The sequence below is a fragment of the Acanthopagrus latus genome, chromosome 20, assembly GCF_904848185.1.
Source record: "Acanthopagrus latus isolate v.2019 chromosome 20, fAcaLat1.1, whole genome shotgun sequence".
NCBI lineage: Eukaryota > Metazoa > Chordata > Actinopteri > Spariformes > Sparidae > Acanthopagrus > Acanthopagrus latus.
The window spans coordinates 2,638,998-2,666,139 of record NC_051058.1 but is presented as its reverse complement, the minus strand read 5'-3'; the positions used below and the strand labels follow the sequence as shown (position 1 = coordinate 2,666,139).

The following is a 27,142-nucleotide window of genomic DNA, read 5'->3' as shown; positions in this document are numbered from 1 at the left end:
TAAAGCTAACTCTTAAATGGATATATTCATATTTTAGTATTTAGCTACAGTACATCTTGTTGCATCTTATTACATCCTGTGTGCTTAAAAATGGTTTAATTAGTTGTGAAATGAAAAGCAGCTCAGTGAAGCTGTGCATTTGGCTAAATGCTAATGCCAGCATTATCACAACAGCAGTGCTAACTTTCTGATGCTGAGAGGGTATAATGTTCACCATGTCTACCATCTTAGTGAAGCACGTCAGCATGCAAACATTTGCCAATTAGCAGTAAACCAAAAAGTCCAGCTGAGGTTGAAGGAAATGTTATTAGTTTTGCAGCTACTTTAAAAAACAGTTTAACCTAAAAATGGCACATAGTTACAAGACTGCTAGACCAATTCATTCATTCATCATTCATCAATTTATCATTGCTCTTTTTTTTAAGTAAGAACAAGAAATACAATTTTGTTCCACATCTTTCTCTTCCATGTTAAAATCTGGCAACCACATTACCAACAATGCAAAACAACTGCAAAGACTTTGGTGGGATATATGATTAGTGTAGCATAAAGCTGCTAGCTATGTTAGCTATGTTTGTTTGTACAGTATGTTTGTACGTACACCGTGTCAAATGACATCCCTGGATGACATTTCTCAGACGTCCTTTATCTCCCACTGGACACACTACTGGCTGTGTAGAACTTGTTTCATATAAGCAGTAGTAGGAAAGAAATCTCGAGGAGACATTACCCAGCCCTGTTCAGCCACTGTTTATGAACACTCCACAAAGGTGCTTCCAACTATCAAAAATGGGAGGTAGTCTGAGAAAGTTAGTTATCTCTCATTAGCATAGAATTACTGTCACTAAGCACATACCAGAGTCAATTTGTAACAGCCTGTCAAATTGTTATGCGATACGCACCTTTTTTTTTTCTTTTTTTTTCAGGGACACAGTTTCATCAATAATATGAGCATGTTATCAGCCAGGGTTTACTGGATGGATGAACTGCCAAGGTTCCGTTTGTCTACATTATGATGGAATGAGATATCAGAAATGAACTTTTTGTGTGTGTGTGTGTGTGTGCACGAGTGTATTTGTGTGTCTTGGCCTCATACTCTGAATCCCAGCCTGTAAGAGGCTTTATGAATTTAACATGCGTGTGGTAAAAGAGCGGAGCGAGTCGACAGCTGGAAAGAGGAGGAACATCTCTTCATGGATGAGTACTCGGCTACAGATCACTCAGTCATACCAACACAACGGGGAGAGGAGGGGAAAAATGCAAAAACAAACAGTGCAGCTGCCGCACACAAAGAGAAGAACAAAAGTTTTCATGAGAACATCAGTGGGGCTTGTGCTTTTATGTGAAATGACAGCAAACCGCCGCTGCTATCCGTCAGGGACACCAAGGAAAGTAAAACACCGAAAAACAACATTTTTAAAAAAGCTTAAGAACAGACGCCGTTCTGAAAGGTGTGATCCGGAGAGGTCTGGCTACACTCTTTGCTGTCTCTTTGAATGTACAGACTGGAGCCTGTGACATCAGTGTATTCACAGCACAGGCCTGTGTTTGTTGTAACAGAGGCAGAACTTCACCAATTTATCTCCATGTGGTTATGTTTAGCAGCCTTCTGTTTGTCCCTGCTTTATTTAATGTAGCACTGGTCCCGCCACCTGTGTTAGCAGACCCGACCGGCAGCCGGGTATGTCGCCGCGCCACGCTAGCCGCTCCCTCTTTAAGAGGATGGATTAGGTGTGTGTGCCGTGGTGAGAGATGGCTCGGCGTTGGCTCCACTGAAGCAGGCAGGAGTGCTGGAGCAAGCTGCCAGCTGTCACAGCGGGAGTTTGACGCTCCTCTGTTCTCAAGGTCTACTTCTCCACGTATAAGCCACCGTGATTTATTATTCATTATGCCACGCACAACCTATTCATTCTTCTGCCACTTTGAAATTCTCTAAGTGCTGTAGAATTCCACAGCTTACGGAAGAGGGCTGCTTGACATTCATTGTTGCTTAAGAGATACAAGAGGAAGGGCAGAGGAGGGAGTGTTAAGTCTAGCGATGAATAATGATCCTTTGAGGAGCTCTATCTCCATTATCATCATGATCATGATCAGCGTCCTTATCAACTGTATACATTTTGCCGTGACAGTTTTGCACATGCATACAGATAGTGTCAGGGGCGGCAGCATGCAGGATTTGAACACAGCAGAGGGACTAACAGAACCAGAGAGAGAGAGAGGCTCCGTTTGATCCGGGATAACAGAATGCAAGATAGCAGAAACGCTAGCGTCAGCTGAAACATGCCGAATCTGGCTGATTTCTCAAAAGACTTCAGCAATCAAAGAGCTAGCTACTGTAGGTCGCCCAGAGTATACACCGTTATACAACTTGTCACTACGCATGAAGTGGAGACAGAGATGGAAGGCAAAGACAGTGCCTGTATGATCCAGTTCATCCAGAGAGCTCCGGGATCTCAGGTTACACCGAGGTCATGATTTAACTTAAACCTGCGTGTATGACTTTTCAGCAAGGTTTAAATACATTTACATACGTATGAGCAGGCAGTATTGAAAAATATCTTTAGCTGCTAAATGTGCCACTATGTTCACCAGCTAGCTGCTAACTTTGTCTTCAGTTTGCTGCTTGGCAGGTAGTGAGATATTTGATCCGACCTGAGATTTCTGCCTCCACCCCGAAACAGTGACAGGTGATTTTTTTGGCCAAGTTCAAGGTCCCTTTTTGCTACACAAAAACAAAAAAGAGTAAATGTATATATCTTTCTCGAGGAGAGACGCTGCTCTGTAGTCTGGTGGTATGGCAGCGGATACTTCACTAGACTGATACAATTGTGAAGCTAGATGGTTACAAGCCTCCACCAACAGCGTGGCCCCGAAGCCATCGTGTATGTAGATGTATGTTTCTTGAATGCAAAACCCTGCAAAATGAGAATTTGGTTCAATAACATTTGGAGAGTCTATAATAGCCGCACCATTAAATTGTTTTATTCCATAACATTATTATTCTAAGTCTCTAGTATGCACGCTCTCTGGGCCTCACAATGTGGAAGTTATGCAAAGGATCTGGGTAATTTCAGCCAGGAAGTCTAACTTTTCTGGCTTTTCATTTAACTTGTTTTATTTGTAGAGGGTCATCATTTGTGCTCCACTGAACAGCTTTCATTGGATGAATGGGGCTCTGAGTCTGAGGCTATATCCATATTTCCCTTATTAAATCCATGGATAAGGTATCAGGGATGTTCCGGGTGGTTTTAATCTACCTCTGCAGAACCATCCCTTTCCTAGGTCGTGCACATCTCAAGTCACTCTGCAATATATCCAGTCAGAATGCTCTCTATTGCTCCTCTGTTGAAGTTAACAAGAACTTTGCAAGTGAATTCATTCTTTTCAAGTTTCCGAAAGAAACGCAGCTGTTTCTGAGCTTTCTTTACCAAGGTGTGATGTCCGCGATAGGTTCTCTGTGATGTTGATTCCTCGGAACCAAAAACTGTTCACCTGCTCTATCTCAGAGCCACCGATGCAGACAGGGCTGTGTGTGTGTCTTTGTCTCCTTTTTATTAAATCAGCGATCAGCTCCTTAGCTGAGCAGGGTGCTCACAGAATCAGACATTTAAAACATAAACAGCAATGTGTTCTTTCAGAAACAGTGTTTTTGTTAGTCAGGATAATCTGTCAGCTGTCTTAATTAGGACTACCTTTCACTAGTAATAAAGGAAAAACACTGTGCTACAGGGTGGTTTCCTGTCCAAATGTCCACATTTTTGTCTGATGAGAAGGAAAAATAATTTTGGGTGTCTTGTGTAAAAATGATATTTTTTTTCACTATTTGCCCAGTTTTATCCAATTTAAAGTTTTGGTTACATTAGCTAATTATTATGGTTGAGATTGACACAGTCATTGAGTCAGCTCATCACATAAAACCTGATAACCGATGATAGAAAAAAATCCTGTTTCAGCTAATTGCAACTAGACTGAAGCTTTTTAAGTCGGTCCTAGTTCTGTAACTTTCGTCTCATCTGTGTCTGTTTAAAGTTAAGTTGTTCAAAAGAGGCAAATATTCATTATTGTGACCATGAGTTTGTGTTCCCCTAAACTTCTACAAATGCTACAGATGCCCTGAGGCGCAAACACGTCCTCTAAAGAAACTAACAGAGATACCACAAGGCAATCCCAGTGGCTATTACTGATCATTTTTACATTGTTGCTAAGATGAAATTATTACTGTTCTCTGGATGCAGGTATATGTGCAGCCAAGCTGTTTGCATGTGAGGGTTAGGGTATGAAAACAAGGATGTGTGTAAGAATGTGTAAGTATGTATTACTGATGTTGTGGGGGAGTGTATCTGTTTACACAGTGACACCCTGGGGTCGCGCCTTCCTTATGGGAACAAAACACAAATCCCTGCAAGAAAAATCGTTAACATTTTACAGTGAAGACTTGCATTACGGTTAGAGTGAGGGTTATGGTTATTCAAGTAGGGGTCATAATGACAGTCGAGGTAAGTCTACAGGAAATCAATATAAATCAATGTAATATCACTTTATGTGATGGAAACAGGACTGTGTACGATATTACTATACAACCAAAAAAAAAGGCCTTTTTTATATCCGGAGGCCAAATTATTGGTTCTGAATGGAAAGTTTATATCTTCATGGAGATGAGTAATGAGCAAATACAAATAGTTTGTTATTTTCTACACATTTGCTAATCAAGGATGTACTTACTAACACTAAATACACAAATTCTAATTTACTGAAGTTACTGTAGCACGTCCTTTGAGACCTGCAGCTGTTATTAGTGCTGAAAGACTTGAGCATCGTGACCATCTCCACAGGCAAGCAATGGAGGCACTTTTCCATCCTCAACTCCCAAATCAGATCAGAGAAGGCTCCAATTATGGAGAAGCTCCGCGGTGCAAAGGTGCCAGTCTTGGTGGATTAGTCTTATAGCTGAAGCAATTTGCGCTTGCAGTTGGTGATGAAGAGGTTATTTACTTCTGCTGTGCTGTTTTCAAGGGCTTATTTTCACCACAATTTGATTTGGATAGATCACCTTCTTAAATAAGACGAAAACTCGCACACTTAGCTCCACCTGCCTGAGGTGAAAATACACAAAAGCTGTCCTCGAGCCTCGACCTTGGTGGGATTTTGGGAGTACCTGAGGAAGAGGAACTGGACCTGTTCTTACCTGCACAGCCACCACAGACAGCACCTCCACTGAGATCCTGTTGAATTCGTCAAAGCAGCCCCATGCCCCCGTCTGAGCCAGGCCTTTGTAGATGTTCCCACAGGACTGGTGGACAACGAGAAACACAGATATTCAGATGGTGACAGCGGGACGGGAAGTCAGCCAGGCGGGCTCAAAGGTGGAGACCCAGTCTGACTGACTGGTGCAGACACAGACGTATCTCCAATTAAACAGGAGATATATGGAGCAACATTCATTACCGCGGAGCTGCACCTCAGCAGGATGAGAGTAGGCGAGTAATAACAGCATGATACATAAACAAGGCCTCACACCAATAAAACACGGCGAGCAGCGCAAAAAGAGAGAGGTTAAAATGTCTACCACCCACATTTTAGTTTTCCCAACACCAACTTGAGAGCAGGTGAACGGCCCTCCGGAGAGCAGCTGGACCAGGATGAAGCAGGCAGCTGACTATTCTCTCCAATTACAGGGCAGAGGAAACGTTCTCTGACGCAGACCAGAGCTGACTGGAGGATTGATTCAACTGTGTGTGTGTGCGTGTGTGTGCAAGCGTGTGTGCGTGCATGACTGAATATGAGTAACAGTGTGGGGCTGTGAAGCCAGATTCTAGTGCCTGTGTTCCTCCTGGAATATATTAGCACTTCTCTCTGACACCTTGCTGTGGTGTGTATAGCCGGGGGTGCTGTACGCCTCTATACTGTAATGATGCCCCTGCGAAGCCGGATCACAAGATTATGTTTATGTCTCCCTTGAGCACTCAATATGCAGAAAGTGTGTGTGTAAGAGTATACAAGAGTGCATAACAAAATGAGGTGGAAGCTGGGTACAGAGAGGGCATTTTGACTAGATTTAGTAAAGAAATAACAATCAGACTTTAACTAATCAGTTCTGCTTTCACCAGAGAAGCGAGGCAGGCAAACAGAAGATGAAAAGGAAGAAGATGAAAAGAGAAGGGCATTAGGTGGGCTGATGACTTTAATGACAAATGCATACCATATCGCTGACAAAGGCAAAGATGAAAAGAAACACGCATAATATGAGATGCTGTCAACGCACATTAGCTACTTGCACAGGCTGTAATGCATATACGTGTCCGCATGGACGCTTGCTCACCTTGTAGTCCATCTGCTCGGAGCAGTTAAATACATAGACCATGATGCCCAGGGCTCTGCCCAAATCTTTGGTAGTCTCAGTCTTCCCTGTGCCCGCGGGCCCTGCTGGAGCTCCACTCATGGTCAGGTGGAGGGACTGGGTCAGGGTGATGTAGCATCTTAAAACAGTCAAGAAACACACAAAGAGAACCTGAGATTCTGTCTGAAAATAGTAGAATTACAGAACTAAAAAGGTTTTTTAGTTTTGCTGATTAAATGTGCCACCATATTGTTGCGGTGACTTTACTGCAGGCATGGAAACATTTAAAATAACTAAAAATCATTACTGTATGCATGTTGGGAACCTATCTGTGTAGGCACTTTTTACAATCTCAATAATAAGCTCTTTAGATAGCAGAAAGAATACGGCACCATTGACTTTAGATCAGCTTTTTGTTGGTCTACGGCGCTGTCTCTTTCTGCTGCCATCAATGCCCCTGACCAAACCACCTTCCTAACCCAGTTTTATCTTGCCAGTCAGGCGATAGAGCTGGCGACCCTCTGGTCACAAGCTCCCTTCTCTAACCTTCATGCCAACACATTTTTGAATGTTGTTATTCTCCTGGAGAAGTCATAAAATACCTAAAAACTGCATTTTATGGCAGAGGGCTGAGCATGAATTCTCAAAGCCTGAAGAAAACAAACTGCTCTGTAGTCTGGTCGTACGGCATGTATACAGCGGTACTCGGTTTCACTGATAGGATAGATATGGTTAAGGTTAGGGGTTAGATACAAATACAGCCACCTCGTGCACAAATGACAAATCCTGAGTTGACACAGTCTTGTAAGCAGCCCTGACAGTGTCTCGGTGTCAGCTCAGCCATCATTGTACATAACCTCATTATATGATAATATAATCTGCTCCTGTGCTTTGATTATCACACGGGCTGATTAGTGACACCAGTGATTGCTTCTCCCGCAGAACCTGTCAGGACTAACAAACAGTCGGCCCATCCAGTGTCAATAAAAACCAACAGCATCATGGACGTGAACTGATGGAGACAATCAGGGCTTTATTGATCAGGCCAATAAACACAATGGCTTGCCTTGAATATCAATACGGCAATGATTTTAATGAGCTGCTGGTTAATAGATGATGTATGGAAGGGGAAAGTATCGGAAAGCATAACAAGAGACAGAAGCTCGGAGAAGACAAATGATCCCATCTGTATACAGTGTATCATCCGGATACCAGCGCCAACAGGCTTTATGGCTCTCCTTTGAAATATGGCCAAAAATCTCACAATCAGTCGTCTAGGAGGCTGTATGAGGATGTCCCGCATGAAATAACTAAAGCCGGATAGAAGACAAGAGTGTGAGTCTGAACTGGACGTCTGTGACAAGGTGACTTATTTTATTACAGTGTTTTTTAAAAAAACAAAAAACAAAAAAAAAACAGCTATATATCAGTCTGTCTGTCTGACTCATTCTCCCTCCATTCTGCTCTCTCTTGGTCTGTGTGTGTGTGTGTGTGTGTGTGTGTGTGTGTGTGTGTGTGTGTGTGTGTGTGCTCTTACTTAAGTCTAGATTGGGGACTTTCACCAGCACACACACCAGTTGTTTGGGGACGCCTTTGCCTTTGGGGACCAAAACCACCGTCCCCAATTAGATTTCAATTCAGTTGCATTCAGCACGCTCCAAAATGTGTTTTTTTCAAAAAATCTCCTTAGTCCCTAAAAGTGATTTATTTCAGATTTTCTGTGTGTGTGTGTGCCCCCCCCTCCACCCCCCCACCCAATCTGTGTATCCCTCTACATTGCCCCTAGTGGAAGTGTGTGGAATTGTCTAGGACCCTATAGGCGGTCCACATTTTGCCCGATCATAAAGATATATGGATAGATAGATAGATAGATAGATAGATAGATAGATAGATAGATAGATAGATAGATAGATAGATAAGCCAGCCAAGCGCTATAGGTAGCCTGCATTTTGCCTGATAAGATAGATAGATAGATACAATCTGTTAAAATGAGTTCGCTAGCATGCTAATGCTAGCGCTACATGCTAACACTATGTGAATTGGCATATAGAGAGCTAATAGGTGGCTTGTATTTTGCCTGATAATAAAGAGATAGATAGATAGATAGATAGATAGATAGATAGATAGATAGATAGATAGATAGATAGATGAAAGTCAAGAGCTATAGGTAGCCTGTATTTGCATGATTAAAGATTTATATATATATATATATATATAAATATATACACATATGTATATATATGTATATATGATACACACACGCATATATATATATATATATATATATATATATATATATATATATATATATATATATATATATATATATATATATATATGGAGAGAGAGAGAGTTATAGTTATACTATAAATGAACATGTCCATTTCAGCCCCTTTTGTGTCTACAATAGCATGTATGTAACCTTTGCTCATGTTCAGTGGAATTGTGGAGCTACTTAGGAAATTAGAATTCCTAATCCTTGTCACACACTTCTGCGTACCCAATGTTAGCATAATTAGTTGAGTAACTGTATATTCCTATGCATTGCAAGGTATCGGCAGCATGTGTCTACCATTACCATGGTCAGCCTACTTCTCCAAAACCTACCAAGCATTGCAGCTGGTATGCATAAATGGCACTGACGGTAAATCATTCATAAATCACAGTTAGTTAGCTGTGTTTTTAAAGGTTCTCACATGGACCCAGATGCTCTAGGACAAATAGTAATTCATATAATGGTTTGTTATAGATTTAACAAAAAAATGTATGTGAAGCAAAAGAGATAAATTCAATGTCATAATAACTACACTAGATGTACATGAATAGATACAAATGGTATATGAATCTTTATATGGCAGATGCAGTTCTCAAGCTTGAAATATGTTTTTAAGCCTATAGGGTATGTGTTTAGCAATACGGATGTGGATGAACCTTGGGGTATCAGTATTCACCTCCGTTTTTAACCTGTCCCTTGCACCGGCCACAGACCTAACCTGCTTTAAAAGCACCACCACCATCCCAGTCCCCAACAGGAGCCCAGTCCCTTGTGTGAATGACAACAGGCCGGTTGCACTCACTTCAATCATAATGAAGTGTTTGGAGGGAGTGGTTCTTACCCACATTCAGAGTAATATACCTGAGTCACTGGACCCCCTACAGTATCTACCTCTTCCCCCACAAACTCACAAACCAACTCTACAACTTTGGCATAAAACCCACACTCTCTGAAATTGCCAGTGAGGAAATCTAACCTCAAACAATGTGATGATGAATACTGACACCCCACAAGGACTCAGCCAAAGCTCTACACACTGCTCACCTATGACATTGTTGCCTCACACAAGGACAACATTATCCTGAAATTGGCTAACAACACCACAGTCACTGGCTGGATTGTCACTGTCACACATCACTGATGACCTAACCTGGACAGATGACATCACCCAGCTGGTCAGGAAAACACCACAGTGGTTATACTTTCTAAGGAGACTGAGGAGGTTTGGCATGTCATGAAGATTTTCAGTGTAACATTTGCCTCTTGCAAGTTACATTAAATACATCATTTGATTTTTAAATGGTTACTATTCCTTACAGCAAAATTTTTGCATTAGGTCGAACAACCCCCCTTAGCTGGGATATAATCCCAATTTATGACGGCCTGAAGACAGCTGTTGCTTTAACAAATGGTTACCAAGTATTGCAATATTAAAATGATGGACAGATTCCTATTTAAACTAGCTTATCCTAGCCTAGCCTGCCAGTTTAACATTATCCCTGCAGTCAACCCAACCTCATAACCTGTGTTATCAGTCAATCAATCAAGTGTATTTGTCACTAGTAATTATATAAAGCACAATGGCTTGTGTTGACTGTTCTGCTGTTACAGACAGGGTGTCTCTAGAGAGGTGTTGCCACTAAGATACATAAGATATCACGGCCACTCCAGATAACTTTAGCTGCAGACTAGCATAGTCTCAGCAACTGCAGCAGAGTTTGTCCCTGTCCAGCAGCATGAGAAGGCTCATGACGGCAAGCTCTGGTTGTGTTGCTCCACACAACACCTGACTTTATCAACCCTGCTAGCTCCGTTGTTAGTCCTGTTGGCCCGCCACCCAGGAGCCTCCTCCAACACTGCAGACAGGGTTAAACAACATGGAGTGATACTGAATTGTGTAAAGGAATTAGATGTTATTGCCATGATATACAGGTGTTATATCAAGGCTAACAACCAGTTAGATTGCTTGGTATGAGCTCTCCACTTTATAATGTTAAATGAAAACCTGTAAATATTCATAACCTATCTGAGATAGACAGTAGCTGTACTGACATCCAGAGCAATTATCTATGTGTACTTATCCATCTGTATCAGTAGTGTCTTTGTGTAATTGGACATCGACATTGGAGCTGTTGATTGGAGCACAATTGGACATTGTGCTTCTTTGTTTGAGTTAACTCGCCAACTGTGAGCCATTAGTCCCACATCAACATCAAAACACAACACAGAGACTGTTGGCTGTTACCATGATCAGATATATACTGTAAGGTGATTCAACAGGTGTATTAGAAACTATGTATTGATAGTTAGAGAAGAAGAACAGCAGCTTATACAGTTGCATCAGAGAGCTGACCAGCTGCATACCTGTGCGGTATGGGAACTGCATCGACATGGACCGCAACTGCTTGCAGAGAGGTGAAAACTGCTGAGAGGATTGTCAGGGTGCCCCTACCATCTCTGCAGGACATCATCATCACGGACTCCACCAAACCACAACACAACCTTTTCACGTGTATGCCCTCTGACAGAAGGTACAAAAGATGCAGGACCTCTAGGCTGAGGGACAGGTTTTATCCTCAGGCCATCAGACTGATCAGTAGCTATAATCCACTGTCCCTTTAACCCACCTCACCATACAGGAAGCTTCACTTTGCAAACAATTCCACACGTACTGCACAATCACAGACAGATTTTGCCAGGACAGACTTTGCACAGATATTAGTTGCTGTTACTGTATAATGTATATAGATATTGTAAAGTATATATTGTACACAGACTATAGTGTTCTTTGGATACTTTTCTTTCTTTATCTCTCCAAATATTTTCATTTATTTTATTGTATTTTGAATGGCATTCAGAGTGAAAGGCAAAGTAAGAATTTAACTGCACAGGGTTTAAAACTTGGTTTTAACTGTGCATATAACAATAAATGCTTTAATTTGAATTGAACTGATTCGAAAAATTGATTAGAAATTGTACATGGCAAATTTGAATAGCTAGTCAGTATACATACAGTAGGCTATGTGCTATGTGAAAGTAGGTACAGGTAAAATCATCATCATCATTTCATCAGTGCACATGTGCATGATATTAACATATGGGATTAGCATCCAGGCCTCCAATGGGGGAATCATCAGTGATCAGTCAGCAAGAGGAAGATCTGTCATTAAGGAGATAGGACTCACTAGGGCACACTTGCTGTTCCCTACCCAGTTTTGCCATCACAATGGACACACAAGGTGTACCTATGTAATATACTATTTATTTATTTATTTATTCATTTATTCATTCATTCATTCATTCATTCATTCATTCATATCTTATAGTCACTGTTGAATATTTATAAACTAAACACAAATTACAAACTCATTCAATAAATTGATCAATCCAAAATCAACTAAAAGAAAGTGGTCATGATAGAAAGATAAAAGTGAAGTTTATCCCAACCCCCACCTCCTACATGAGGTGCACGAGCCCCGCCCCCCCATTAGGTGGATGCATGAGCTGCATGCTGCAGATGGACAGCAGGAAGATGCCATGAGGAGCTGCCTTTAAGGTAAGCAAACTTTACGTTTTTGAAAATGTATCAGGTTTTTATGCCATGTGGTTCATCCAGTCATGTTATGACAGTGAACTTATAGAAAAGCGTTAAACTGACCATTTTCTGTGGAGTTGGTGGAGATAAATTGTTATTTATCCACAGAGCTAACTAGCGTTAGCTAGCTAGTTACACTCTTGCAAAGTAAGCTGGGTAGAAAACAAGCCTTAGCAAGTTGTTCTGGTGATGGATAGCCTTATCAAACATGAGAATAACTGGACTGCAGCAACCCACCAACAAGACTGTCATTTCAAGGTAAAATTAGCTGGGTTGCTAAATTTCAGGAATTGCTTGTCCTGAGATTAGTTAGCAGGGAGTGGTAGGATGGACACCTTAACATGATATTAAATGGTCACCTGGGCCAAGTTATTAAAGACAGTAGTAATTATAACCTCTGACACAATTGGTTCTTTTATATGTACTTTTTTATTGTTTTGGTGTAGTTCCTTAAGCTACATCCTCTCTGCTCCTCTCTGTCAGGGCTGACAGTTCAGACACAGAGAGGAGAGGATCTCCTCATACTATGCTGTAAGTGCAATACATCTTCAGGAGAAAAATGCCAGTGCTTTATCAATATACCTGTTCAACGTGAATAGATATGTAAATATGTAGAAAGCGATATTTCAATCTGCTCTGTCCCCAGTCATTTAACTGTTTAACTTATTGTGCCAGTATCTTAAAATTTGACAAATACTGACTGATGTCAGCATTCTAAATTCTTTCTAAACTTCACTCAGTATTTTGATGCTAGGAATATGATTTATTATATATACAGATTTATTATTGTGTGCATAATAAAATAACAAGTGTGTGTGAGGGAAGGGTAAACACCTTGAGCTACACACTTAGGATCACAACAGGTTTCCTCCAGGTAAATCCACTGCATTTGCTACTTAAGAGATTTGATTATGAGGGTAAAAAGCCTGCATTAGTTTGTGACTAAGCTATCAGTATAAAAATTACATCCTGGTATAAAGGAAACTAAAAAATGTATGTTGGCTTAACTGGGTGGCTCACATATGTTAATTATACGTGAAATATTCTGTCAAACAGATGATATGGCTGGTTGAGACGGGTCGGTCCTCAACAGGATGCCGAACAACACATTAAACTGAAAACTGACAAGGCTGGTCTCACAGAGCATTTTATCAACCCATACAAAGGTAAGTTCTTACATTTTGCAAGTAGTGTTTGTGTCAGTTGTACAGAGCCTGTTAATAATAATGTTGAATTACACAATGTAAATTCAAAATTCATCACTGCTTCCTATGCGTATCTCAATTACACAAGGCTACTTCATACTGGCAGTGTGGATTTGCTTTTAACATTTTAAAGCTGGGTTAGACAACTTTTTAGAGCCATTATGGTTATATTTAGTTAAAGTCTTTTACCTTGCAGAACATGGGAGTCGCTAGTTTGCCACTGCCTCAAGCGATTAGTTAGTGTTCTTGTGTGACTTTGGTGTTTTAAGCCCAGTTCAGACCAAAGATTTGCAACAAAACGAAACCATTTTAGAACACTGCAGGTAAACATTGCAGTGGTGTGATCTGGCCCGCTTCATCTGACTCAAACCAGCTGATGTTGTCGCCTGCAACTCAGTTTGTCAAGTCTACAACAGCTGGTTTTAGAATGTAAGGCACGTGATGTTTTTTTTTTCTAATTTTCAACCAAGGAGATTTTGTGCTTGAATACCGTGGTAAAAGCTATTGATGTTGGTGGGATTCTACATCTTTGCCTGTTTGCCCTAAGAGACATCGCCCCAGGTGAAGAAATAACTTACAATTATGGGGATTCAGACTGACCTTGGCGCAGACAGGTACAATTTGTTTAATGTTGATAATAGTTGTTTTTGTCATTTTCAGATGAAGCTGATCTCAATGTGTCTTGAGATTTTACCTATATTATGATTGTTTTAATTTTTTTCTGGTTTCCAGCAGAAAATGGCACCTGATGTCAACGGACAGCTGATACCTGATGTCAGTGAACAGCTGACACCTGATGTTAGCGAGCAGCTGACACCTGATATCAGGGACAGACCTCAGGTAGGGGCCAGTTTATAAAGTACTACTTAATCTCTTATACTTTGTAAGGTATTTGTTTTCAGTGTAGTACTCAGTGGGTTTCAGAGTTGGTATTACTGTCCAGTGTTTCTCTTATGACAGCCCAAGTAGTAATGGACACTAAGGATAATGATGTGTGTTTGGAACATGTCCTAAAGTACTGACGGATTTACATACTGGTGTTTTGACATTATACATAGATGAATGTCCCCAATTAGGTATGAGTAGCATGTGTGTGTGTTTGGAATGACGCAAAATGTATAAAAATATTTTTTTTTTCTTTTACAGCAGCAATTGATGTTAGCCAGACAATTGAGGAAGAAAGCAACAGACCTCAGGTAGGGACCAGTTTATAAAATACTACTTAAAGACAAGTTGAGCAAGAACTTCTTCACTGAAATAGCAGAAAATTTCTCCAAAAATGGTCCTACTCATTCATTCCTGTGTGACAGTGTGTGTGTCCACAGAGAGCCTGCCTTCCTCCTGTATTTTCTTATTTCTTGGTGTTGGGGGTCTATGCCTGCCACCTAAACCCCTGCTGAATCCTTTTATATTAGTATGTATTACTGCCCAGTGTTTCTCATATGACAGCCCAAGTAGTAATGGACTACAAGGACAATGATCTTTGTTTGGAATGTCTCCTAAAGTACTGACAGACTTACATACTGTTGTTTTGACATCATACATAGATGAATGTCCCCAATTAGGTATGAGTAGCGTGTGTGTGAGTGTAGAATGACCCCAAAAGTACTTTTAGACTGACATACTGGTGTTTTGACATCATACATAGATGACTGTCCCCAATTAGGTATGTGTAGCATGTGTGAGTGTAGAATGACCCCAAAAGTAATAAAAATAGTAAATACGTTTTTTTCCCCCCCTTTTCCAGCAGCAATTGGCACCTGATCTTAGCCAGCTGTCTGTGGAAGAAAGTGACAGACCTCAGGTAGGGACCAGTTTATAAAATACTACTTAAAGACCTGTTGAGCAAGAATTTCTTTATTGAAATAGCAGAAAATTTCTCTAAAAATGGTCCTACTCATTCATTCCTGTGTGACAGTGTGTGTGTGTCCACAGAGAGCCTGCCTTCCGCCTGTATTTTCTTATTTCTTGGTGTTGGGGGTCTATGCCTGCCACCTAAACCCCTGCTGAATCCTTTTATATTAGTATGTATTACTGCCCAGTGTTTCTCATATGACAGCCCAAGTAGTAATGGACTACAAGGACAATGATCTTTGTTTGGAATGTCTCCTAAAGTACTGACAGACTTACATACTGTTGTTTTGACATCATACATAGATGAATGTCCCCAATTAGGTATGAGTAGCGTGTGTGTGAGTGTAGAATGACCCCAAAAGTACTTTTAGACTGACATACTGGTGTTTTGACATCATACATAGATGACTGTCCCCAATTAGGTATGTGTAGCATGTGTGAGTGTAGAATGACCCCAAAAGTAATAAAAATAGTAAATACGTTTTTTTCCCCCCTTTTCCAGCAGCAATTGGCACCTGATCTTAGCCAGCTGTCTGTGGAAGAAAGTGACAGACCTCAGGTAGGGACCAGTTTATAAAATACTACTTAAAGACCTGTTGAGCAAGAATTTCTTTATTGAAATAGCAGAAAATTTCTCTAAAAATGGTCCTACTCATTCATTCCTGTGTGACAGTGTGTGTGTCCACAGAGAGCCTGCCTTCCGCCTGTATTTTCTTATTTCTTGGTGTTGGGGGTCTATGCCTGCCACCTAAACCCCTGCTGAATCCTTTTATATTAGTATGTATTACTGCCCAGTGTTTCTCATATGACAGCCCAAGTAGTAATGGACTACAAGGACAATGATCTTTGTTTGGAATGTCTCCTAAAGTACTGACAGACTTACATACTGTTGTTTTGACATCATACATAGATGAATGTCCCCAATTAGGTATGAGTAGCGTGTGTGTGAGTGTAGAATGACCCCAAAAGTACTTTTAGACTGACATACTGGTGTTTTGACATCATACATAGATGAATGTCCCCAATTAGGTATGAGTAGCATGTGTGTGTGTGTTTGGAATGACCCCAAAAGTAATACAAATAGTAAATACATTTTTTTTCCCTTTTCCAGCAGAAATTGACACCGGATGTTAGCCAGCCGACTGTGGAAGAAAGTGACAGACCTCAGGTAGGGACCAGTTTATAAAATACTACTTAAAGACCTGTTGAGCAAGAATTTCTTTATTGAAATAGCAGAAAATTTCTCTAAAAATGGTCCTACTCATTCATTCCTGTGTGACAGTGTGTGTGTCCACAGAGAGCCTGCCTTCCGCCTGTATTTTCTTATTTCTTGGTGTTGGGGGTCTATGCCTGCCACCTAAACCCCTGCTGAATCCTTTTATATTAGTATGTATTACTGCCCAGTGTTTCTCATATGACAGCCCAAGTAGTAATGGACTACAAGGACAATGATCTTTGTTTGGAATGTCTCCTAAAGTACTGACAGACTTACATACTGTTGTTTTGACATCATACATAGATGAATGTCCCCAATTAGGTATGAGTAGCGTGTGTGTGAGTGTAGAATGACCCCAAAAGTACTTTTAGACTGACATACTGGTGTTTTGACATCATACATAGATGACTGTCCCCAATTAGGTATGTGTAGCATGTGTGAGTGTAGAATGACCCCAAAAGTAATAAAAATAGTAAATACGTTTTTTTCCCCCCTTTTCCAGCAGCAATTGGCACCTGATCTTAGCCAGCTGTCTGTGGAAGAAAGTGACAGACCTCAGGTAGGGACCAGTTTATAAAATACTACTTAAAGACCTGTTGAGCAAGAATTTCTTTATTGAAATAGCAGAAAATTTCTCTAAAAATGGTCCTACTCATTCATTCCTGTGTGACAGTGTGTGTGTCCACAGAGAGCCTGCCTTCCGCCTGTATTTTCTTATTTCTTGGTGTTGGGGGTCTATGCCTGCCACCTAAACCCCTGCTGAATCCTTTTATATTAGTATGTATTACTGCCCAGTGTTTCTCATATGACAGCCCAAGTAGTAATGGACTACAAGGACAATGATCTTTGTTTGGAATGTCTCCTAAAGTACTGACAGACTTACATACTGTTGTTTTGACATCATACATAGATGAATGTCCCCAATTAGGTATGAGTAGCGTGTGTGTGAGTGTAGAATGACCCCAAAAGTACTTTTAGACTGACATACTGGTGTTTTGACATCATACATAGATGACTGTCCCCAATTAGGTATGTGTAGCATGTGTGAGTGTAGAATGACCCCAAAAGTAATAAAAATAGTAAATACGTTTTTTTTCCCCCCTTTTCCAGCAGCAATTGGCACCTGATCTTAGCCAGCTGTCTGTGGAAGAAAGTGACAGACCTCAGGTAGGGACCAGTTTATAAAATACTACTTAAAGACCTGTTGAGCAAGAATTTCTTTATTGAAATAGCAGAAAATTTCTCTAAAAATGGTCCTACTCATTCATTCCTGTGTGACAGTGTGTGTGTCCACAGAGAGCCTGCCTTCCGCCTGTATTTTCTTATTTCTTGGTGTTGGGGGTCTATGCCTGCCACCTAAACCCCTGCTGAATCCTTTTATATTAGTATGTATTACTGCCCAGTGTTTCTCATATGACAGCCCAAGTAGTAATGGACTACAAGGACAATGATCTTTGTTTGGAATGTCTCCTAAAGTACTGACAGACTTACATACTGTTGTTTTGACATCATACATAGATGAATGTCCCCAATTAGGTATGAGTAGCGTGTGTGTGAGTGTAGAATGACCCCAAAAGTACTTTTAGACTGACATACTGGTGTTTTGACATCATACATAGATGAATGTCCCCAATTAGGTATGAGTAGCATGTGTGTGTGTGTTTGGAATGACCCCAAAAGTAATACAAATAGTAAATACATTTTTTTCCCCTTTTCCAGCAGAAATTGACACCGGATGTTAGCCAGCCGACTGTGGAAGAAAGTGACAGACCTCAGGTAGGGACCAGTTTATAAAATACTACTTAAAGACAAGTTGAGCAAGAACTTCTTTACTGAAATAGCAGAAAATTTCTCCAAAAATGGTCCTACTCATTCATTCCTGTGTGACAGTGTGTGTGTCCACAGAGAGCCTGCCTTCCTCCTGTATTTTCTTATTTTTAAGTGTTGGGTGTGTCTGCCTGCCACCTAAACCACTGCTGAATCCTTTTATATTAGTATGTATTATTGTCCAGTGTTTTTCTTATGACAGCCCAAGTAGTAATGGACTGTAAGGACAATGATCTGTGTTTGGAACGTCTCCTAAAGTACTGACAGACTTACATAATTGTGTTTTGACATTATACATAGATGAATGTCCCCAATTAGGTATGAGTAGCGTGTGTGTGTGTGTTTGGAATGACCCCAAAAGTAATAAAAATAGTAAATACATTGTTTTTTCCTTTTCCAGCAGCAACTGGCACCTGATGTTAGCCAGCCAATTGTGGAAGAAAGTGACAGACCACAGGTAGGGACCAGTTTATAAAATACTACTTAAAGACCTGTTGAGCAAGAATTTCTTTACTGACATAGTAGAACATTTCTCCAAAAATGGTCCTACTCATTCATTCCTGTATGACAGTGTGTGTGTACACAGAGAGCCTGCCTTCCGCTTGTATTTTCTGATTTTTTATTGTTGGGTGTGTCTGCCTGCCACCTAAACCACTGCTGAATCCTTTTATATTAGTATCTATTATTGTCCAGTATTTCTCTTATGACAGCCCAAGTATTAGCATACTGTAAGGACAATGATCTTTGTTTGGAATGTCTCCTAAAGCACTGACAGACTTACATACTGATGTTTTGACATTATATATAGATGAATGTCCCCAGTTAGGTATGAGTAGCGTGTGTGTGTGTGTTTGGAATGACCCCAGAAGTAATAATAAAATGATAATAATGATTATAATTATTATTATCATTATCACCATTATCCTCTTTATTAATAGAGCAGTCTTCTTAATCAATGTGAGACATTTCTTCATAAAGGCATCAAAATAAAAGTAATACAATCATCAAGTAAGTAGTAATAATAATCAAGAAAGGCTATCTGATAAAAGTAATTTTGCTGCCTTTATGAAACACTTTGTAACATGGATTTAGAAGAGTGCTCTATAAATACAGGTTATTATAATGATAATTATCATTTATTGTTATTATATTACTTTTTGGCCCTGTTTTTTTTGTTTTTTACAAATTCCTTGCTGAATCAGAGATCACCTTTATGTCCTTTCTTAAAACATACTTTCCTGATTTTACTTGAGTTTTAGTTTCCTTTGTACTGTCTTTTATTTTCTTGATATGTATTTTTTTTGCACACTAAATTTTCTATAATAGATAGAAAATTCTGCTCCTTCTTCTAATTATCATTATTATTACTGATAATATTAATAATCATATGAATAACAATAATAATAACACTTTTGGGGTCGTTCCAAACATACACATGCTACTCATGCCTAAATGGGGTCATGCAGCATCTTTATCTCAATATGTCTTTAAATTTCAGCTGTATCAAGGTTGATCAGATATTTATTTTATCCGGTTTCCTTTTCCAGCAGAAAATGGCACCTGATGTCAGCGAGCAGCTGACACCTGTTTTTACATTCTGTGCTCCCCAGTCATGGCTGACAGGGCAAAATGTTCAAAATTGTGGGTTCACTTTACAAAATTTAATGAAAATGCAGCAAAATGCAATATATGTCTAAAACATATTACACCAGCAACCTCATGAAACACAAATACAACGTTCGATAAATCTGAAGCAATGCAGCATGTTTGACTGCTTTAGCTAAGCAGCTGCTGCAGCTAATGTTTCTCCTAGCTGTCCCTCCTGGCACCTCCCAGCTCCGATGCTGATGGGGTTTGCCAACTAAAAATGTGGCTGTCTCGACCTCATTGATTCGAGGTAAAACTTGTTATTGTTATTGTTAAGTCTGTAGTTATTAACTCAGGACACAGTCACAGTGTTTCCCCTAATGTTGTATGCATTCAACAGCAGCGCAGCACCACTGCTAATTGATTTGCGCCTCAGCTCCCCAAAGTCCCACTCTCTACTTTAAGCAGCCAGAGTCGGGGATAAGCGAGGGACCCTCCATAAATTTAACACGCCCAGACATTACCACTGTTTACCACGCTTCACTGCTGGTCTTGCTAACTACCTATAACATAAATGTGTCTGCCCACTGCACTAACAGACAACTTGTCTGTCCTTGATAGCCTAAAGAAAGGGCACTATGGCAGAATCTACACTGCATTCTCTGTAGAGCAGCGTTATGTTACAATCAAAAGCTGAACCTCATATTCATATTAGATCATACTCTCCTTACTAAACATACTGTAGCTTAAAGTGCATGCAGATAATAACATTTAATGACTCTTGTCCCTAACAGGAAAGTTAACCACCCACAGGTGACTTTTACCAGTTTGTGCATTTGCGTACAGCTGAAGATCTCAAAAGTGACATTAAAATGATTTGTTCTCAATCTAAAAGTAAACATTCTGTTAAAAAGTTGTTTGATACCAAAATATCTGTTTACAAATGCAGCTAACAAGTGAGTTTAGAGAAGAATCTTAAGTTTAAGTAGTAACACTATAACACTTTGAACTCCAGATTCTATGAATAGAGGCATAACCCCTAAGAGTCATCAGTCAATATCGTGAAGATTTTTCTTTCTGTCCATGTCTGTACAGTATATGACATCATCAGGACCTGAGCTCTGCTCCCAAAAAGGCACTAATTTCTCTGGCTAATGTTGGTGGAGCAGAGAGCCTGCTTTTTTTTTTTAAATTTAACGGGGATGCCTATTTGGATTGTGTTTAAATAATTAAAAAAAAAAACTATGTAGCAATATCTAGCATTCATGGTCTTCTATTTTTGATCAGTTTACCTTGGTGTTGTCCTTGCACTTTGAACAGGAGTACTAAAAGAAAGCAGAGGTTGTGAATGCATTTTTGGATGGACTCCAAAAAATGTTTTTAGTAATGGAATATTGACACCTGTATCTTTTCTTTGCAGACAACAGAGGTAACTCCAAACGTAAGTGGGAAGACAGTGAGGTACATGCAACTGAAAGACATATGAAGCACTTCATCCACACATGCAAGGTACCTCAAAAGGTCGACTGCATTCGGTGTATTAGTGCAGAACCCTATGCACTCAAAAACCGAAACTGGACTGGAGTGAAAAATTATGTTCGAAATCGGATCACTGCCTTGAAGAGCAAGGCTTGTTCTCAGGACTCACGCTAGCTATTTTTTTTAAGTATACCTGTGTGAAGTGTATCTGTTATCTTATTTTAGAGGCTAATGTTAAATTTGTTTATGCCCGAAGCCCTTCTTTCTTTATTTTTTTCTTTCTTTCTTTCTTTCTTTCTTTCTTTCTTTCTTTCTTTCTTTCTTTCTTTCTTTTCATATAGCTAATGTTTTTGGTTGTAGTTTGGAGCACAACCTGCTATTATCATGTTGCTAGCGAGTCCAAGAAATTGTTTCTCTGAACATTCTCTAGTCTACTAGTCTAGTCTAAGAAGTATGTTAACTGACTGTTGTCCAGATGCATTCATTTGAAAGCTAGCCAAGTCTGTGGCAACCTATAATTTTCAAGGACATTCCATTTGAGCTGTGTGGCACTTGTACATGATGTCCATGCATTATGTTACTAAAACACAAGTTAACAAACGCAAGTCTGTTTGGTGTATAATTATTTCATGCAGATTTTCAGTGTGGTGTAACTATGACATATTCAATCTACCTCTTAATCTGCATTATTACATGGTCTGGGTGAGTACTCTTTTCTGATGGGCAGTCAGGTGTGTTAATTATACAATAGCTCACGACAGGGTGTTGGGATAATATCACGGCTAAGGGGCATTCTTTGGCCCAACGCAAAGCAGATGCACTGATACTGTAGTGTGATTGCTATTGATAATATAATATAATAATGGGGCACAAGATCACAGATGTCTGAATTTCAATTCTGCAAGAATTTAAACCACAAATATGAACACAGGAGATGACTTTATGTAACATTATACAGGGAGCGGGAGGAACATTCTAGTTATAATTACTACTTCTTTCTTCTGTATGAGATAATTTGGGGTTTACTTTGAGTTTAATGTGTTTTCTTTAGATATCTCAGAAGCTACTCGAGACCAATGTTACTTGATCAAAGATTGAATTTTATATTTCATTATAACATAGTCTCCTCACTGAACATAGCTGAACGTGCATGCAAATAATAACATTTAATGAGTCATGTCCCCAAAGGAAAGTTAGGCACCCAAAGGTGACATTTATCAGTCTGTGTATTTGTGTATAGCTGAAGACCCCAAATGTGACATTAAAATTATTTGTCCTCAATCTCAAGGTAAAAATTCTGTATGGACAAAAGATGTTTAAAACTAAAATCTCAAGTGATTTTCATAATCTGGAGACTCCCAGTGATATATTCCACTTGCCAGCATCTCTCTAAACCATTCAGAAAGTGGTGTCCTCTAAGGGGGGGTGTTGAAATGTGCGCCCTCAAAGTGGACATAAGTAAGTATACGTGTGTGTGTGTGTGTGTGTGTGTGTGTGAGGGAGAGAGCTGGCTAAAATATTCCTGACATTTTGCATGATGGTGCAGCTTCGGAGATTCTGCGGTATGTATTGAGCGATTGCTAACCTTGTGCCGATAACAGTCCTGCTGTTATAGATTATGTGAGTGTGATTCCTTTCAGCCTAATTATACTGCTGCAGAAGGCGAACAGACCATACCGACTACAGTCCACAACATACAGGCCTGCATTCATTAGCAATACCTGCACAGCAGCTGCACATGTATAGGTAGAACCGCTGTCATAAACATCTGCTGCGATGATTGTTATGTTTTAACTAGCTGGAGTTGGTATTTATGAACCATATACAGCCTGGGTCTTCAACCGGGGGTCCGTGACCAAGAGGAGGTCCTCGCAGTTACTGCAGGTGGACCAGCATATTACTGTTTGATAACTTTTCGTTTTATCAAACTTAAATGTGACCGAAAAAAACACATGAGCAGGAATCCAGCATATCATCAACAAAGGAATATTTGAAAAAAAAGAAAAGCATTTCATTTACAAAACAAACACGATGATAATTTATCCACACGCCTGCGAAAACTGCTGCTGACTTGTTTCTACATAGCACTTCAGGCCTACCTACACAGTGTTTAATATGCGGAAGATTTGTATATAATTTACATAGCGGGGGGTCCTGCAGCCAGAAAACCTGAAGTCTGCTCCAGCTCTCAGTTCTTCCAAATAGAGACTCAAAATGTTTCTGTTGACTTCATTTTGTATCTGGCAAAAGATAACTTTTCTGCTCTATGATGGCACAGTGTGACGTCTGTAGAAAGATGGCGCCATCCATGTGCAGGATGTTTGTATACTCCTGTTTTAGTCCATTTAATTCTTAGTCTCAACTTCTATTATCTATCATTCTATTTAAATCATTCTAATTTGTTTTATATGACCTCATGCTGATCTCTATCTTTGCCTTAATACCTTTGTATCTCTTATGTAAAGCACTTTGATTTGGCATTATGAAAAGGTGCTATTTGAGAACATGCTGTTTTTTAATTGGATGACCTGACCCAAACATGCATAATGTTGAACAAAATATGCATTTGTTTTACTTTCAGCTAATGCAACATTTAACGATATCGCGCTTTCACTCGACACCATCAAGGTATATTCTTTTTGTCCTCTTTTCTTTATGTAACAATATCATGAAGAAAACACACTTTTAGCTGTCTTCTCAAGTCGTGGATTAAAGGATTTGACACCCAGCCCCCTGGTCCATGGTCCATTGTTGAAATGAAAGCCAGCGGCAAACTGTGCGAGCCTCAGCGAGCTGCAGTGAGGGGCATGCACCATATGGTGAAGTCTTGCTACACGGCCGCTGATCCGCCCATCAAAGCCCGTTGTTTCTGTTTGTTCAGGCTTCAAAGGGAATACTGGTCAGTCTGGAAAACCACACAGTCAAGCGCTGCAGTTTTTGCCAAAGGGCTGTGAGCAGCAGGTATTCATCTCTGTGTAGTTGAAACTTTATCGGGAATCCTGCAGAAACATGTTCATGTGAACAAACAAGATGCTGGCACAGAGCCCGAGCTGAGTTTTTCTGAACGGTTTTGCTAGAGGTGGGTGTGCATAATGATTCAATGACGATCAGCAGAATGCGTCATATGGTTATTATTAGATAAGGAGCTGGTATCTCCAAGTCAGTATTTGTATTACAATGGCGAAAAAGACACAGACACAATACATATAGAAATGTTAAAAATGTATTTAGAATGGACTTTGAGAGGCTTTTGTGCAAATTGGCATTTTTTTTTGATAACCTTATACAGGGCAACAGGCTGGATACTATTGCTTTTTCACGTAAACTTCATCAGGAGTTCCTGTAACCCTTCCCCAAACTGCCACTGTCCAATCAGAGCTTATCAACCATGACTGGGAACAGCAGGCCTGTCAAGCTCTCCATTTCTCCACATGCTGGAGCTGTGTGCATGGCTCTGTAGTGAGAGAGGTCCTCGGAATCTAATGAGTGTTTGAGGATGCTGTGTTTTTTAGCCTATCCGTACAAAACAGATATAACTGGTGCGGATGTTAACTTTTGGCTCGGGATATGTAACTTTGGCCTTTCAGCACAAAATCATAAATGTAGCCTCTAAGCTCATATTTAAGGCCCCAGTTATATGGTTCTTGTTAACATGAGTCAGCTGTAAACAATAAAAAGTCAGTCATGTTTACACCTTAAACATGGAGTTACCATTAACTGTGTCGAGGAAATCTGTCATTGTCCATTCCTGCAAGAAATCAGAAGCCCGCTCTAGTCGGTCTAACATAAAGGACCAACTTTAATCAACACTGAGGATTTTGATGCTATCACTGTCAACTGCATATGTGATGCATGAGGATGTAAAGCTTAGAGAAGCAGCAGTAAGCTAACCATCAATTGCACTGCCATACTTTTTTCAAGACTCATAGCCAGAGTCTGCACACAAGCAATGTAGAGGCGGATTGCTGTCCCACCCATACACCCGCGGGACTCAATCACAGTTAGTGCTCAGCTGCCAATCAGGATGTTTCACCCGCTTTTTATAGCATCGCATAACGAGCTAAAAACAAACTTTTCTGAAAAATGAACACTCGAAAATACAAACTCTTGAACATCTTTGTTTGAGGTGAACTTTTTTAGTTTGGCCAGTGTCACATCTGCTAACATTAGGGGGTTGAGGGGTCTATGACCTGTACCGAGCTCTTGGGGTGCTGTGATGTTGTCCTTCTTTATATACAGTCAGTGGTCAACTGAAATAGCTGACAAGCAATCATGACGTTTTGTTCCCTTTCATTGTGCACAAAGACAGCGAGAACGACACCTCCGTACCTGTCTGTTAGAGGAGTGATGACCAATCGTGGCGTGTTGCCCAGGTATTCGTAGGAGTAGAGAAACTGTGCATCGCAGATGTTGGCAAAACAATGCTTCTCCTTCTCATCCCAACGGTGTCTCAGCTGGGAGAGCCACACAAAGGCCTGAGAGTTCTCCACCTTTAAAATAAAAAAAAAAAAAAAAAAAAGAGAGAGAGACAACCCAGGCTTGAAGTAAAGCCAAAAATAATCTGTGCTTTTCCACCCTCTAATTATGGTAATGACATACCTTGCTTGAATATCTTGAGTGCATTACTCACCGTTAATAGCCTCTCAAAAAATACAGCAGCAATCACAGTGTCTGCATAAGAATTTATACCGTATAGGTCCTTGGCATTTATCGACCGTGCCCAGTCCTCACCTTCTGCGCGATCATCTTGGCTACTACGTCTCTGGCGTGGACGTCAATAGTGCAGATGGTCATGACCTTCTGTCTGTCGCCCGGTGTAAGCTGCCCAATCAGCATGGAGATGAGGGTGTTGAGCTGGGACACCTGTTTCTTGTAATACTCCTTCATGGCGTTGTCATAGCCCTCCTCCAGACGGGCAAACGCCATGCCGACGTCAGACGTCCACCAGATCTGAGTGCAGGTCAAGGCCACCTGAAACAGAGATGATGAAATCATTCACAGGTAGATTCTCTATATGAAAAAAATAAAGTGGATTCTGTATTTGAGGTTACTCAGTTTCTCTCTGGCTGTTTATCCAATTGACAAAAAAAGCAGCTTAACATGAAACAATTACATGAACTGAGCAAACTAATGAATATGTATATGTCCATATGTTTTATGCATAAAACTGGCAAACCATTGCCTCTACCATCCAGTTTCCTGCTGCTACTTGCTGCATTTGGATTGAGATGAGAGGAGGCCATGGCAGTTTTTGCTGACCAGTGTGTAAAGTCAGCTTCAAAGAACATGAAGATGGGCTGAGGAGGTTTAATGTGGACTGTCCAACTTTTTTATCTTTAAGAAAGAAAAATCTAAATTATTTTTCAACAGTCAAGTGTAATCTTAATTTCAAGGGTGACTCCAACAGTTCTACACAAGTCAGCAACACAAGTGTGTTGACGGGTCTTGGAGAGGATTACTACATATGTGATCAAAGTAGTATAAAGCCTTTTGTGGTTCCAGAGGAAGTTGCATGTATTCTGATAAACTGACTCTGGTGATATGACTGAGTGGCTGAGTTGAACTGTGGGTTATGTAGGCTCCAAGTTTTGAAAAGGAAGAAGAATGTGTGGAATGAAAAGGTGATGCCTCTGCTCTGTAATCATTCTGATCGTTTGTTTCTGAACTGTCCAGAATGAGTCCGACAGTGTTAGAAGAACGTAACGGTCATGACCGGGACTTTTGTGGTTTTTTTGTACTTTTGTTTTTTCAGAGGTCATCTACAGAG

At 40.2% G+C, this 27,142-nt stretch overlaps 1 protein-coding gene across 4 annotated transcripts in view; it reads right to left on the bottom strand.

Annotated features, from left to right (window-relative positions):
- dnah9 (dynein, axonemal, heavy chain 9) overlaps nucleotides 1–27,142 on the bottom strand; it is a 157,348-nt gene that overhangs the window by 94,367 nt on the left and 35,839 nt on the right. For all 4 annotated transcript variants that reach the window (XM_037081128.1, XM_037081131.1, XM_037081132.1 and 1 more), the window contains exons 31-34: nucleotides 26,107–26,346; nucleotides 25,705–25,865; nucleotides 6,320–6,476; nucleotides 5,186–5,290 (exon numbers count right to left, since the gene is read on the bottom strand). In XM_037081128.1, the coding sequence (XP_036937023.1) occupies nucleotides 5,186–5,290; nucleotides 6,320–6,476; nucleotides 25,705–25,865; nucleotides 26,107–26,346 (663 nt within the window). The remainder of the gene's footprint in view (nucleotides 1–5,185; nucleotides 5,291–6,319; nucleotides 6,477–25,704; nucleotides 25,866–26,106; nucleotides 26,347–27,142) is intronic.